The 14,088-nt window shown below is 34.5% G+C and overlaps 1 protein-coding gene across 4 annotated transcripts in view; it reads right to left on the bottom strand.

The window, feature by feature from the left end:
* DYNC2H1 (dynein cytoplasmic 2 heavy chain 1) overlaps nt 1-14,088 on the bottom strand; it is a 178,235-nt gene that overhangs the window by 141,089 nt on the left and 23,058 nt on the right. For all 4 annotated transcript variants that reach the window (XM_054193142.1, XM_054193121.1, XM_054193132.1 and 1 more), the window contains 19 exons: nt 13,533-13,682; nt 12,581-12,786; nt 11,529-11,684; nt 11,323-11,437; nt 10,754-10,924; nt 10,185-10,567; nt 9,295-9,427; nt 9,087-9,204; nt 8,804-8,916; nt 8,595-8,714; nt 6,819-6,969; nt 5,139-5,341; nt 4,452-4,634; nt 4,059-4,241; nt 3,689-3,912; nt 2,774-2,889; nt 1,740-1,939; nt 831-1,095; nt 304-511 (listed from right to left, as the gene is read on the bottom strand). In XM_054193142.1, coding sequence (XP_054049117.1) covers nt 304-511; nt 831-1,095; nt 1,740-1,939; nt 2,774-2,889; nt 3,689-3,912; nt 4,059-4,241; nt 4,452-4,634; nt 5,139-5,341; nt 6,819-6,969; nt 8,595-8,714; nt 8,804-8,916; nt 9,087-9,204; nt 9,295-9,427; nt 10,185-10,567; nt 10,754-10,924; nt 11,323-11,437; nt 11,529-11,684; nt 12,581-12,786; nt 13,533-13,682 — 3,398 coding nt within the window. The remainder of the gene's footprint in view (nt 1-303; nt 512-830; nt 1,096-1,739; nt 1,940-2,773; nt 2,890-3,688; nt 3,913-4,058; nt 4,242-4,451; nt 4,635-5,138; nt 5,342-6,818; nt 6,970-8,594; nt 8,715-8,803; nt 8,917-9,086; nt 9,205-9,294; nt 9,428-10,184; nt 10,568-10,753; nt 10,925-11,322; nt 11,438-11,528; nt 11,685-12,580; nt 12,787-13,532; nt 13,683-14,088) is intronic.

The following is a 14,088-nucleotide window of genomic DNA, read 5'->3' as shown; positions in this document are numbered from 1 at the left end:
GAACAAAAAAATTCTAGGAAAAGTTCAGAGAAAGACTTTAACAAGGATTTCTAATCAATATTTGGGGTCTCTAAGGGTCACACATGAACAAAGAATCCACCATGACTCCTTCAAAAAGGCTGAGATATATTAGCCAAAAGGTTGTAACAGGACAGCGTAGAAGGGACATACAATATCTAAAGTAAACTTGCTTCATAAGTATAAACAAGTAATTAAATTTCTCCATCCACTTTAGACTACCTTTCAAAAACAAAGTAGGTATATTTGCTTACTTTAAAAGTATGTAATACTGCTGTGACTTACCTCAGAAAGATCATTCCCATTCGAGATATTGTAGCAGGAGAGGCACAGCTAAGGTCATGAGTTTCAAATATAAAGTTGACATTTGAGCCAAATTGAATTCTTTCTCCACTAGGCATAGTCAGCAATCTGTTGTCATCCAGAACGGAATTCAAAGATTCAATCCATTCAGGATCAATATCACCATCACAAATTATCCATGAAGTAATATCTATTTCCAGATACAAAAATAAAATATCAAACCCAGAAAAACATTTAAAGAATATCACTCCTTGCTATTTTAACACTATTTATTACTCTTCCTTCATTATAACTTACATATAAACTCTTTGAAGATATTCCTTACATGTTTTATCTTCTGATGTCTGGTTTTGCTCTCTTTTCACAAAATTTGGAAAGTACATATCAGTGGTTTTGATTATGATTGTCACAAGAAGTTTTTCTTACCTTATGCTATGCACAAATAATAATATAAAAATGCAACTGAAAATAAACAATTTCAGTAATTTAAGCCTCCCTCACAAACATACCTCGGGGTTCTCGCACCACTTGTCGAGCACTATTTGTAAGCACGCCATCAGACCATTCTCTGGTATCCATGTCAATGTGGCCTAGCAACTGATGTCGAGGCATAGCTTTGGGATTCATAGTGTACTGTTTCACGACTTTGCCAGTTTTACCAAGTGCTGTCTTTAACATCCTCCAAAGTGTTGATTTACCTGCACCACTTGGACCTACAATAACTACACCCATTCTTTGACGTAGTTGTTCATATAATTCCAAAGCCTTCTTGATCTAGATAAGAAAAGAGATAACGGCTATGTCAAGTTGCAAATCTAAATCAATTTCCAATTTACTTTGCATGCAGTCACTTTGTTTCTATAATTTTATTTTTCGAAACGATAGGTATTTGCAGAAGTAATTAAAACTATGATACTAAAGAATATCAAGTAACTTATTTTGCATTTTAGAAGCATTTCTCTAAATTACTAATATAAAAATATCAGCCCTCTTACGGCATATTTTTACTGAGAAGTTAACGAACCTTTAGTCACAAAACTTCATCCAGCCCTAAAATAAATAAATATAATGAGACACAGACCTGCTTGATAAAACAAAATGTTCACATATTTCATTCTTTCACTGTCCAAAACATTCATTGGAATTTCTAACCGGATTGAACAAAACTGTGTGTCACGTTCACATCTTAATTTTCCTTGCACTATTTTTCTTTCAGTTGCGCAACTGATCTACCATGCTTCAAATACACACATCTATTTTTTTATATACGTATAATTAGAATCTAACTATTCGTTTTTCTCACTTTTTTATAAAAGGTTTCTTTCAAAAGTATACAGAAGTGAGTCAAACAACTGTAATATTAATCAGTTCTAATTCAGAATAACTCGTATTGTTTTGTTGCTGTAGTTGATGTTTACCTGGGTGCTTATAATTTCCAAGTTTGCTTCTTCAAAGGCTTCTTGTAAAGCTGTAGTTAACTCAGCATACTCCACATCTTTAAAGTCAATGCCAGGAAATACATCTTTAACCAGTGCATCAAATCGGGCGCAGTCTGCAAATGTAAGCTTTGACATGGTATTAAGCCGCAGAGCTTGAACCACCATGTGACTTTCATTAACTGGAAATAAAAGCGAAGAAGCCAGATCAGTTTAAGCTGTTTTTTGGTTGTTGGTTTTTTTTTTCTTGGAATATATCAGCACTTGAGCCCATACTGCTAAGACACTGAAGGTGGAGTTATAGCGCAGACTACATTCAAGTTCATGTACCACTACTTGGAAGTTAGATGCGTGCCTTACTGTAAGTACCATATATGCTCACAAATGCATTCTAGACAGATATGAGATGGTTATGGTGCTGCCCAGATAGTACATAATAGCCTAATGATTAGAGCGGGACTAAGAGTAGCAGTGCACAATAAGTGCACTCATCCATCCCACACTTAATTCCCACTCATTTAACATCTAAACAACAACAAAAAAATTATTTAAGAAATCTTAAAAAATACGTCAGCCAGTCTAGTCCAATACATTCCTATCATTTCTACCTGTCCTTGTAATTGGCTACCAATCTGAATCTAATGCCATGTGACAATTGTAGCAAACCTCAAATAGAATCAAAATGGTCTGACGACTGATGACTAATGACAGCATCAGAGGATCAACTTTCCCGACCTAAGCCAAGCGAAAACAAGAGTCTTTGAGAATCACTCAAAATCATCCCAGAATAAAGTCCTATATCTATATTCTTATCATACAAAAGCTCAATCTGGAATATGACAACAGTCTTTTGTGATCTAATGAAGAAGGACTTTCACAGATTTTTTTGTTTGTTTTCTACATTGCCTCCAAATGCAAGCCATGGCTTCTCAAAACTCCAGTGAACAAGAAAGCTGTAGTGAATGATATCTGTACAATATCCTAAATAATCAAAAGTTTGGCATGGTCAGCCTTACTTTCTTGCTTTCTTTCACTTTTCTTCAGCTGATGAAGAAGAATGCCACAGCCTCTCAAAACAGTCTTCAATGCTCGTAAACCCCAATCATAGTGCTGCTGTGGTGTCAGAAGCTCCCTAAATTTAAAAACAGCAAAATTTAATAAGATTTAGGTGACAGCACCTGAAATTTTTTTGTTTGGTGAATTAATATGCTCTTAATATGGGTTTGGGCAAAAGAGAAACTGTTGAATATTTGTAGCACCATCTGTAATGCATTTCAGAGACATAATAAGTGACACTCTGCAATTTTCAGAGGGACTATATTCAACTGCTAATGTATTTATTATTGTCCCTGACAGCATTAATTAAAACCTCTGAACTTTGTTCTCTCTGATATTCATACTTATAACCAAATAGTCACTTGCATTTCAACAACTTCCAGAGTCTAAATTCAACACAATGCCTGTGAGCATTCATATGCTCACATCCATATTTAGTGAGCAAACAGGGGAGGAGTACTTTGCCACCTTGAGATTATAATTGCATTCCAGATATTTTCATGCTTGAACCTCCTAATATATTGCAATATTTTTATTTTATAAGTTCAGTTAGCATCTACAGAGATTTGTATGGCATAGCATTCAGATTTAAGAACTGCATTGAATGTAAAACTTTAGATGACTTGAAACGTTCGGTTTTATGTCTAGTTTTGTTTCTCACACATGGCTTTCTGCAATATCCAAGTCATAAAATATTACAGAAATTTAAAAGAAAGTATGCAGAGGTTGTATTCCTACAGTCATGCCTTGACATAGACTAGATGGAGAAGAAACAAGATGGCAGTGAGATAACCACAAGGATAACGCTAAAATAAAAGCAGGAGGGAGGAGAATTAGCAAGGTAACATGACTAAGAAAAAAAAAAAAAAGCTTACCTTGCTAGATTAAAAATAGCCACTAATTTTCTACCAAGTGTTTTAGCATCCTTAAAGCCTTCTGAATACAAAATCACTTCTGCAATGAGTTCATTGTCTGGATGTGTCATAGCAACTGGCCTAAAAAGTTGTTTGAGGTTATCAGGCAGTTTCTGTCTTCCTCCATAACCTTTTCCAGCAGGATTCAGAGTGATAAAAATTCCAGAATTGTGATCCATTTCAACCTAGCATTAGAATTGCATTGTAATAGTAAATTGTAATATGGAACTGTATTCAGAAATGTTGGATGGACTATGTTTAGTCATTGTAGTTTGACTCTGTTGTTTATAGACTATTTTAATAAGAAGAAAATAAGTAAGTTTTCCTGTACCTTTTTGCCAAGCATCTCACATACAGGACTATGTTTCTTCAATGCATGTTGAATTGTCTGAATCTGCATGGATACTGCAGACAACACAGCTTCCTCAAGTCTATTGAATTCATCAAAACAGCCCCAGGCACCACACTTCACTAAGCCCACAAATATGCGCCCCATCGACTTCACATCAATGCCCTTAAAATTAAAAAGAATACTATCAAAATTCAAATAACAAGAAAGTAATGAAAGACTGTCTTCCCATCTATTAAAAAATATTCCATTGGAAAGAGCCACAAAATTCTAATGGAAACTGACAAATTTCAAAAGTATTTCTAGAATATAATATTGCTTTGCGAAGTATGGGCATAGATATCCATTTCCTGAATTATACAGAACCATATTCACCTCATCACAGTTAAAGACTAATACTTGTCTTCCAAGAAGTCCACCCAAGGCCTTTACTGATTCTGTCTTTCCAGTTCCAGCTGGACCATAGGGATTTCCTCCGAGGCCCATCTTCATAGCCTGAGTAAGAGTTAGGTAACACTTATCTGTCAAAGGTGTGTAAACAAGTTTAGGGGAATTACCCTGCAGAAACAAAATAAATTATACTGATTAATAGAGAGAAATTATTGAAGATGTAGTTCCATTAATTTCATTCATAAGTCATTAATTTGAAAACATAACACAACGGTCAAGATTACTGTCTCATCAAGTATATGAATTTGTTTACAGTTATGTTTTCTTGATTTTATATCAAATGTCAAAGCATTGTAAAAATTTATTTTAGAATTATAGAAAAGGGGTCAACACAGATGAAACTGCACTCTGATATATAAAAGTAGCAAGCATATTAAACAATATTTATATGATAATGTAGTTGCTTTCCATACAACTTACATTTACCCCACCAGTATCAAAAATGAAAATGATTGCTCTGTCTTTTAGTATTTTCTATGAAGCAGCATGTTAAGGACACAACAAAGTTTTTCAATTTGGCAACAGCTGGGAGACAACCAGCCACATTTGTGAAATGAGAAAGTGTTTGACCCATATATAAAAGCCACCAGATAAAAATTAAAAATACCACACCTGATATTCGTAAGTATATTGGAGTTCAGCATCTACCATCTGAACGTAACATTTTTGGTCTTTCATGTAAAATCTCAGCTGCTTCTTCCAAGCCCAGTCTTCAACAGTGTGAACCTGAGCTTGATTCAGTTGCTTCACTACATCAATGTTATGAATGATATCAAGAATCAGAGCTTTAAGCTTGAGCTCAAGGATTCCCGATTCTGCAAATAACCACAAAAAAAGAAAAATAAATTGCAACAGTGTAGGAAGGAAGATACATGTTGCCCATTCTCAAGTTCATTGTGCTGCTTTCTAGTATCACCCGATTTTATTCAGATCTCATTTCAATAATATATAGAAATGTTCTTTCTTATCTAAATAAATCAGCATAAAATGAGGTCCTGACAGAGAATGTGAATCATCATGTAACATCAGTCATTTAGAAGTGATTTTGTCTGCCTCTACACTCAATAGAGAGAGGTAGAGGCTCTTCTGGAAAGCAATGTATTCCAGGAGCATTTACAACTCATGTCCACTTTAGTGGTCAGCGTGGCAAAATCTGTTAATTCATCTGCTGAAAACCATACTACACGCACTCTGGAGATTTTACTCAGACTAATTAGGGTGACGTGGAATGAATTAGCAGATTTGGTGCATTAAGTGTACTCTGAGAACGTATTTTTTAATTTAGTTTCAGTTGAAAGAAATTCAGTTTGTGTGCTCCTACACCATTCTATGATGGGAATTAAACCAAAGTAAGTGGGGACAATCAAGCAACTCACTTCAAAATCACACCTATCATTCAAACTAAAAAGTTACTGTAAATGTATTATACAATAGATGGAATGAACACTCTTCTATAACTGATGACATTTCTCCAATGGTTATAGAAACACCACAGAAAAGGAGCTTAGATAAAGAACCACACTTACAGACTGCTGAAGGTAGGTGATATGAATCCTATTCCTAATTAATATATCAGATATTAACAGTTCATAAATTCTAAACTAGAATTTAATACAGTAAGTAGCAACACAAATGTGGTGGAAGACTGTGAACTGTATGTCAAATTGAGTCTTTTTACACATATAGGGTAAAAGCCATCTTACCTAACCTACACTATAGAATTTCACATCTGAGGTAGTCATTCAAAGCCCCTCTTCTGGTCAAAGAAAGGAATAAGCACTCAAAGCCATAAGTATTCTGACCCATTTGTACTATATAAGATTCAGAACAATCATGTCTTGAGAATAAATACTTTATTGGTTTTGCTACAAAGATACTCAAGAATTATTAGCTCAGAGGCAGATGAATCTGTCTGAGACAGAAAAAGAGAATCACCTACAAAGTTGTACAGAATAATGTACAATGTACATGACATAATGTACCTCAACTGCTCTTTGGCCAGTTCCGGTGGAACGTAACACTAGAGCAAATTTATTTATATATTTGCAAAGAGGTTTGCAAATATATAGATGCTCCAAGATCGTTTTTAATATCAATGAAAATCTATTGTTCACTCTGAAATATTAAATACACTAATCTTGGCAGTAATAGGTGGCTAATTTTATGTAACTCAACTTTATGAACTCAAATCAAGGCAGTTTTACCTAATTTCCTGTTTAAACAAACAGTGTTAAATACTATACAACTACATAGTCATTATAAAGAATTATGTATTAATCGTCATTTTCATACCTGCACTCCCAGTATCTTCTATACTAGTATCAATGCTAGTATAATGTTCCAGTTTAGCCATGAGTTCTAATTCTAATTGTTGCAGATTATGGTCTTTGATAGCACTTTCAACATCTTCAGTGAACTGAATCTGTTCTGCCAATGAAAGAATCTTTGGAAGAGAAAGTTCAAATTATATTTTATAAATACAGAAGAGATAAAGAAAAAAAGTTTTTCAATTAATTTATAATTGCTTATTATGTCTGATATTTAAAGTATTTTACAGTATCATTTTTGAACAAAGCCACACATTTGCTATGCTCTTAAGAACAAAAATAGCCATCTTAAAACCTGACAAAATTTAGTGAAAACTTGCAATGCAATCTAATGTAGCAAGCCCCTTAGCTGTTCTACAGCGTCTGGTAGCAAAATTTTTAAAGTATCTTTTCTCATTAAATGATGTGTCAGATGGAAGCTATCACATTGTAGGCATGCTGAGCCCATACTCAACAGGCTCAGGAGCACCTCTGACTTTTTGTGTCACTGATCTGCTAACACAGTATTTTGCATCCTAGTTTCTAACACTCCACTTCTGTTCTAATTACTTTAAGTTCACTGGAAAAGCCCTGTCTGAGTTATGAAGGTTCAGTCAAACTTGGAATTGGAAAGATCTGTAACAGGATCATTAGGAAGGACAGGAAGGGAAGACGAGGAGGGGGAGTTGCCCTTTACATGTGCATGGAGCTTGGTCTGCAGATGGATGAGGAGTCAGCCGGGATCTTATGGGTTAGTCCTCATAGTGGACTTCCACTACCCCAATACCTGCTGGAGGGGCAACACAGAAGGACAAAAGCGATAAGCAATCCAGGACGTTCCTGGCATCCATGGATGACAACTTCCTCTTCCAAGTGACAGAGGAACCAATGAGGACAGGGTCACAAAGACAGTTAAGGGACTGAAGCATCTCTCCTATGAGGAAAGGCTGAGAGAGCTGGGACTGTTCAGCCTGGAGAAGAGAAGGCTCAGGGGAGGATCCTATAAATTTCTATAAATACCTGAAAGGATGATGCAAAGAAGACAGAGCCAGGCTCTTCAGAGGTGCCCAGTAACTGGACAAGAGGCAATGGGCACAAACTGAAACACAGGAGGCTCTCTCTGAACATTAGGAAACACTTTTTACTGTGACAGTGACTGCACTGGCACAGGTTGACGTGGGAGGCAATGGAGTCTACGTTCCTGGAGACATTCGAAAGCCGTCTGGACACGGTCCTGGGCGAAGCAGCTATAGGTGGCCCTGCTTGAGCAGGGGGGTTGGACCAGATGACCTCTAGAGGTCCCCTCCCACCACAACCATTCCATGAGTCTGTGTGATTCACTGTGCTACTGGCCAAAACTGCATAAAAGAATTTCATGTTCATGACTATTTCTGTTTATACAGCTAAGCTTTAGAAACTGTATTTTTATCAGATTCAAAAATGTTTTTTTATGTTACTAAGTCTTAGCAGCCCTGCATGTAGCATTCACTACCAACTAAAATCAAGATTTACATCAAATTTAATAAACAGATGGTTGTTAGATCAGGTGCCATGTAAAGCATTTGAGTATTTCAAATGTTTACAAAAGAATTATAAGAACACATATTTTTAAGAATTTCTCTATACTATAACTGAATAAAATGGATTTGTTGAGGGTTATTTTCTTCCAAAATCACTACATATGCCTCTGTATGAGACTTTAAAGAACAACTTATTTGGTAAATCTAAGACTACACAGTGGCATTAGTGGATCAATTACTACCTGGGAAGGAAAGCGTGATGGATCAATTGAACCTTGTGATTTTTTTCCAGCATCAACACAGTCAACTAACATCTTTTTCAGGGTCTCCTTCATCTCCAAAGCCAAACCATTTAGCCATACCTGACAAAGAGATGAAAAAAACTCAAAAGTTACATTCCAAAAGAATTTCTCAAAGACACGTGAACTATATTTGGATGTGATTTTCTTACCTCCACATCATTTGACAGAAGAACTTTATTTCTAAATGGTACAGTTTCTCCTTCTACAGACTTCATGGCAACTATGCATTTAAATTCTTCATCAAAGCTCACACTATTAATGCCTGTTAATCAGAAAACAACAATGAAGTTACATATTGTTCATGTCAAACATTAATTCCTTAGTGTCTAGTAGTATAAAGAGAGAAAAAAAAAACTCTGCAACAGATTATTTAGCTTTGAAAAACCTTATTTCTAAATAAGTACATTTCACAGATGAAGATTAATGCATTACCAGCAAAAAGTTTCTTAAGATGAGACTGGATAACCAGAGGATTCGTGGACTGTCCTAATATTTCTAATAAGTCATCATCTCCAATGAAATAGAATCTTGGAAATGCTGAGCGCTTTTCCTATATAAAACCAAAATAAATCAGTTTTGTTTATTTAAATTCAAACTTACTGGCTTTCTTTATAGAAAACTATATTAACGTCAGCTGTACCTCCAAAAACTCATTCAAAGATCTCTGACATCTCTGAAGTTGGTCAAGTATGGTAATTAAGGTATTTCTTATTGCTGTCCGGGCATTCAGTGATGTTATCCTATTGTCACTCTTGATATCTGACATAATGGATCTTGACAGAAAAAGATTGAATAATTCATAAAACAACCATTACAATTTTAATCTGAATATGATATAAAAGTAGTTATGTAAATAAAAATTAAAGCACAGGTAAGTCATCTGAATATCTGATATATAACTTTCAGTTTTCAGTTTTAATGATGAAACATTTCAGAATTTACATCAATGTCTGTGCAAGGTAATTTAATAACAACTGTTTCTTACTGAAATTTCTCTACCCAAAACCAAGAAAATTCAATTCTTGACTTTTATTTCCTTCTAAGAAGTCATTTTAACTCAAATCAAGACAGATAATGGTATATATCTTTCTACATTTCTAAAATCTTTTCCCTTTTTATCTCCTTGACTTGTTTGTAAGAAATAAACCATCTCTCTCTCACAGAAGTCCATCTGTGTATTTTCACAGTGAACAAAGTGCCTGTCTTCAACAAGAAATTATTCTTGAAAAAACAATTACATCACCTCTGCTTCTGTTGACAATATTGATCTTGTGTTTGTCTGCCTTGCTTGTGATCTTTGATTTTTCATGTGATTCCCTTCTCCATATGTACCCCATTAAATGAAACCTACGTTACCAGCTTTATTCAGATCTATGTCACTGCCGCACATCTATATCTAATGAATTCCTGTTGCTGGCCTTCATCTCCATACAAATTCCAATTGTTCCATATATTTTCACCGTGACGAATGTTCTAGACTACATGTGTCAAAGATACTACAAAAAATAAGTCACATTCGATAACACTAACCTAAAGTCTTCATCAACTCTGTTAAAACGAGCCTGTTCTTTGGGCAGAGCTCCACGACCAAATATCGGTTCCAAATAGACCCACTTCCTTTGAATTTGGTTTAAATTCTGCAGATACTCATCCAACTCAGCCAGCTTTTTTTCCCAGATGGACACTTTATCTTCAAAACCTTTGTAATATGGAGAGTCCTTGAGGGACTGTAGAAGACAGCGATGATCTCCAACTTGGTTGACTATGTCCTTCCAGTCTTTAATAAGCCTGATAGTCTTGCCTTGGCTATCTTCATAATCTGTTAGTGTAAAGACGGCCCCAACTCCCCAGAGTTCAAGCTCACGTAATGATTCTCTGATTGTAACTTCACCTTGGGCCCGACAATTCAAATCCTATTGAAAAGTATGAATAGATTTCATTTGAAAATACAGAGCCAGCAATGAACTTTCCATTCAAAAATATAACATAGATTCTATTTCTATAGTAACAAAAACACAAAGATGCATATAGAACAAGATATATTACATAAAACAAACCATAAAATAAAATGTAGTACTTTTATTTGAAATTATTCATACCTTAAGTTCCATTGCTTTTTCTATAATGGCATCCGTCACTTTTAGCAGGTCTCCAAATAACAAACCCTCAAGTGTAGTGCCTCGGGGAAGACCCAGAAGACGAAACAGATCCAGCCAATGGTCTGAAGAAAGATGTTCTCCTCTTATATATTTTAGGAGTGGAATTATCATCTAGGAAAAACGCATATGTGAATCCATCTAGTCTTTATGAAAACTGTATCTGTTTGATTACAGTGTGACATGATATTCAAACAAAACAAACACTTTCATTCTTAAACTGAAATACATTTTTTCATTTCCTCTATTTAATGTTTAAAAGTACAACTCTGAGGAAAAATCATTGCTAACTGTGTGTCTATGTAAAGTGTACTGACCCTCCTGTTCACTATAAGCAACTAAAAGTTTCTCAAAAGTAAATGCAATATTCAAAACAGTGTCAGATGGTATTTTGTCAAATTGTAACTGATTTTATAATAAGAACTGAACAATGAGCTACATAATGAAGTATATCACCCAGTAATACCAAAACATTTTTGGTTTTATAACCCTTTTTGTAATTCGCATCTTACTTTATATTTGTCCACTTCTTTTTGCAACTTTACTGTCATTACAGTATGTTCTTCCATCTTCCTCATTTTGTCATGCCAGTTAAGCAAAAACTCTTCAAATAGGTATGTTTTACTCCTGTGTGACAATCAAATAGAAAAAGGTTGTAACAACAGAGTACTACAACCACAAATATATGTCCATGAAAAATAAAGTAACGAAATCATACCTAAAAGTAATCCAGTCTTCTTTAGCTTTTTCCTGAAAACCTTGATAAAACTCTTCGTACAATGCCCAGACTTCTGCACAACTCTTAATATCTTGACATACAACTTTTGACAACGAGAAGTCAGGCTCTTCCAATTTAAAGTGATGGCATTCTTCACTGAATAAAAGATCATTATATTATGCATTACATTATTCCATTACACATTTATGGTTTAAGAGATGGTATCATATGGAAATAATTTCACTTTTTTTAAGAAGAGCTATTGGCTTCCTTGAAGAACATTGCTGCCAACTGCAATTTCCTTATAATCTCCATCTTGAATAGAAATAATAAAGGAATACGAGGGATAACTCTCCTACACTCTCCCATATTCACAATTATTTTCCATAAACTTTCATTTATTTCTCATTTATGAGAAAAATGAGTTACTTTGTGCCCCTAAAAACAAAGCTTGAAAGAAAATAATTTTTAATTGATTGTTTCTTCCTGTTAGGTAGGAAGAGTATGCTAATTTTATTTACTACCATATTTAAGAGCCAAGCTAAGAATTTAAATAGAAAACTTCGTCCACTTAAGATTTGCAATGAGCTTACTGAAAGCAGGCACCCAGAGTAAAAATTCTTTCCTTTTGCACAACAGTCTATCAGATAGAACACTTACTTAAGAAATGGGAGACGTGAGCTCTTGCCCACTTAAGTTGCGAGAGAATTGAAGGAGTAACTCCCCCTTCTTGGACCAATACACCAAACCTCTTAGTGAGAATTTCAGAAGTCAGAATCAAGTCTTTAGTTTACAGGCTCCCTTATGCGAAAGCCTAAGAGACTTCTTGAATTTTTCATTCCAAAAAACTCATGAAACACTTTAGCTTGAGAAATTAACATTATGTAAAATCAACAAACAGGACCCTGAAAAATTAATGAAAAACAAATACAAAATAAATGAAATTCCTTTTATTGTCTGTTGTGACAAAAATAAGTTAACATTTTCTGAGATACTATTGCTGAAAAAGATCCATACATTAATAAATAAGGTGTACAGGGAAATATACATACATAAGCTTTTCTTTCACAGTTTCAAGTTCATCAAATTCTTTTTTTTTTTCCTTTATGATCTGAGCACTTTTCTCAAGCACATCCTGATCACCTGTTTCAATGATATCATCACTTGGCTTTAGTTGATCCCAACGAGCTTTAAACTTTTCCAGGTCTTGAAGATATATATTAACACGTGAAATCACATTTCCTTTCATCATTTCAACCTGTAAAGCATGAGTTAAAATGAAATTCCTTCAACTGTTTGTAGCTACTACTAGGATCAAAACCAAAGCACCAACTTCAAAACTTGATCAAAACTTGATAACTACAACTTGATCAGAACCAAATTTAGAAAACTTCTTGTATAATACCCTAAGAAATAGTTCATCTTTATTCATCTTTTTTTTTAAAAAGGGTGCACTAATTTTTTTTTATGCTGGTATTTGAGACCTATTTATTTGGCCTATGCTAGCCTGTATCTTATAGCGCATAGAATAATTGCTATATTTGTATGGCACATTGGTATCTTCAGTAGAACTTCAAATGAGTTCAGCAATTTGCCTATGGACTGTAATTACAGGACTCTGCATAGTTTAGCAAAGTTGTGTGAAAATAACAAGCATCAGTACTAAAAACATGATAAAGTAATAAAAATGCTACTTTTAACTGTTATCCTGTTTTGCTCAGTTAACCATTACATTCATTAAGCCATCTCTGTTACCAGAAAGTTGAGACAGAAGTACAACAATGTAACATTCATTTCAGCATCAGTTCAACAGAAGTTTCACCTAATTATTGTTTAAACAGTTTAAGTACTCTTCCTTTAAAGGCTCTCCCTCCACTCAGTAAAGTTGGTGTTAACACTGAACTGAGAACATTTATTGATTTAATCTGAGTAAAAAATATTTATCCAGACTTAATCAAAATAATTTCAACATTTTTAGGTACAATATTAATCTTTCATTGTTACCTGTTCTGCAATCATAAGCTGGTGGCTTTCCATCATTAATTCAAATTTATCCCATGTAGCTCTTAGGTTACTGATAGTGTCCAAACCTGCACCAGCCACAGTTCGCAAAAGTTTGTTTTTATCTTCAGCCTCTTGAAACAGGAGAAAAACCTAAATTCAAATGGATTAAAAATATGTGTGTATGTAAAAATTCAGCAAATCCTGTTTATCCAAACTGTAAGAAAATACGTAAGAATCATCAACTGTGTACACACAGATTATATGCTTATCTACAGCTGCTTTTTTAATACTGTTTATAGAATAACATTAAAACACTGGAAAAAATAGTATTTGAGGTACTTAGAGACATTCTAAATCTTGATCCTGACATGAGAGATACAGAAGTGAAAGTTTACTGTGAAACAGGTAAATGCCTCTTTATATATTGCAGAAATTAGGGAAATCCACTGCACGTTACTATATGCTCAGGAACAACATAAAACTCAAAAAGGTTCTGGTTGGAGGCGAGAACTGTGGGAAAGCATCAAATATGCTACACCGATTTTGTATTTTCCCT

This window comes from Rissa tridactyla, chromosome 1, assembly GCF_028500815.1.
Source record: "Rissa tridactyla isolate bRisTri1 chromosome 1, bRisTri1.patW.cur.20221130, whole genome shotgun sequence".
Classification (NCBI taxonomy): Eukaryota; Metazoa; Chordata; class Aves; order Charadriiformes; family Laridae; genus Rissa; species Rissa tridactyla.
This window is presented reverse-complemented; position numbering and strand designations above follow the sequence as displayed.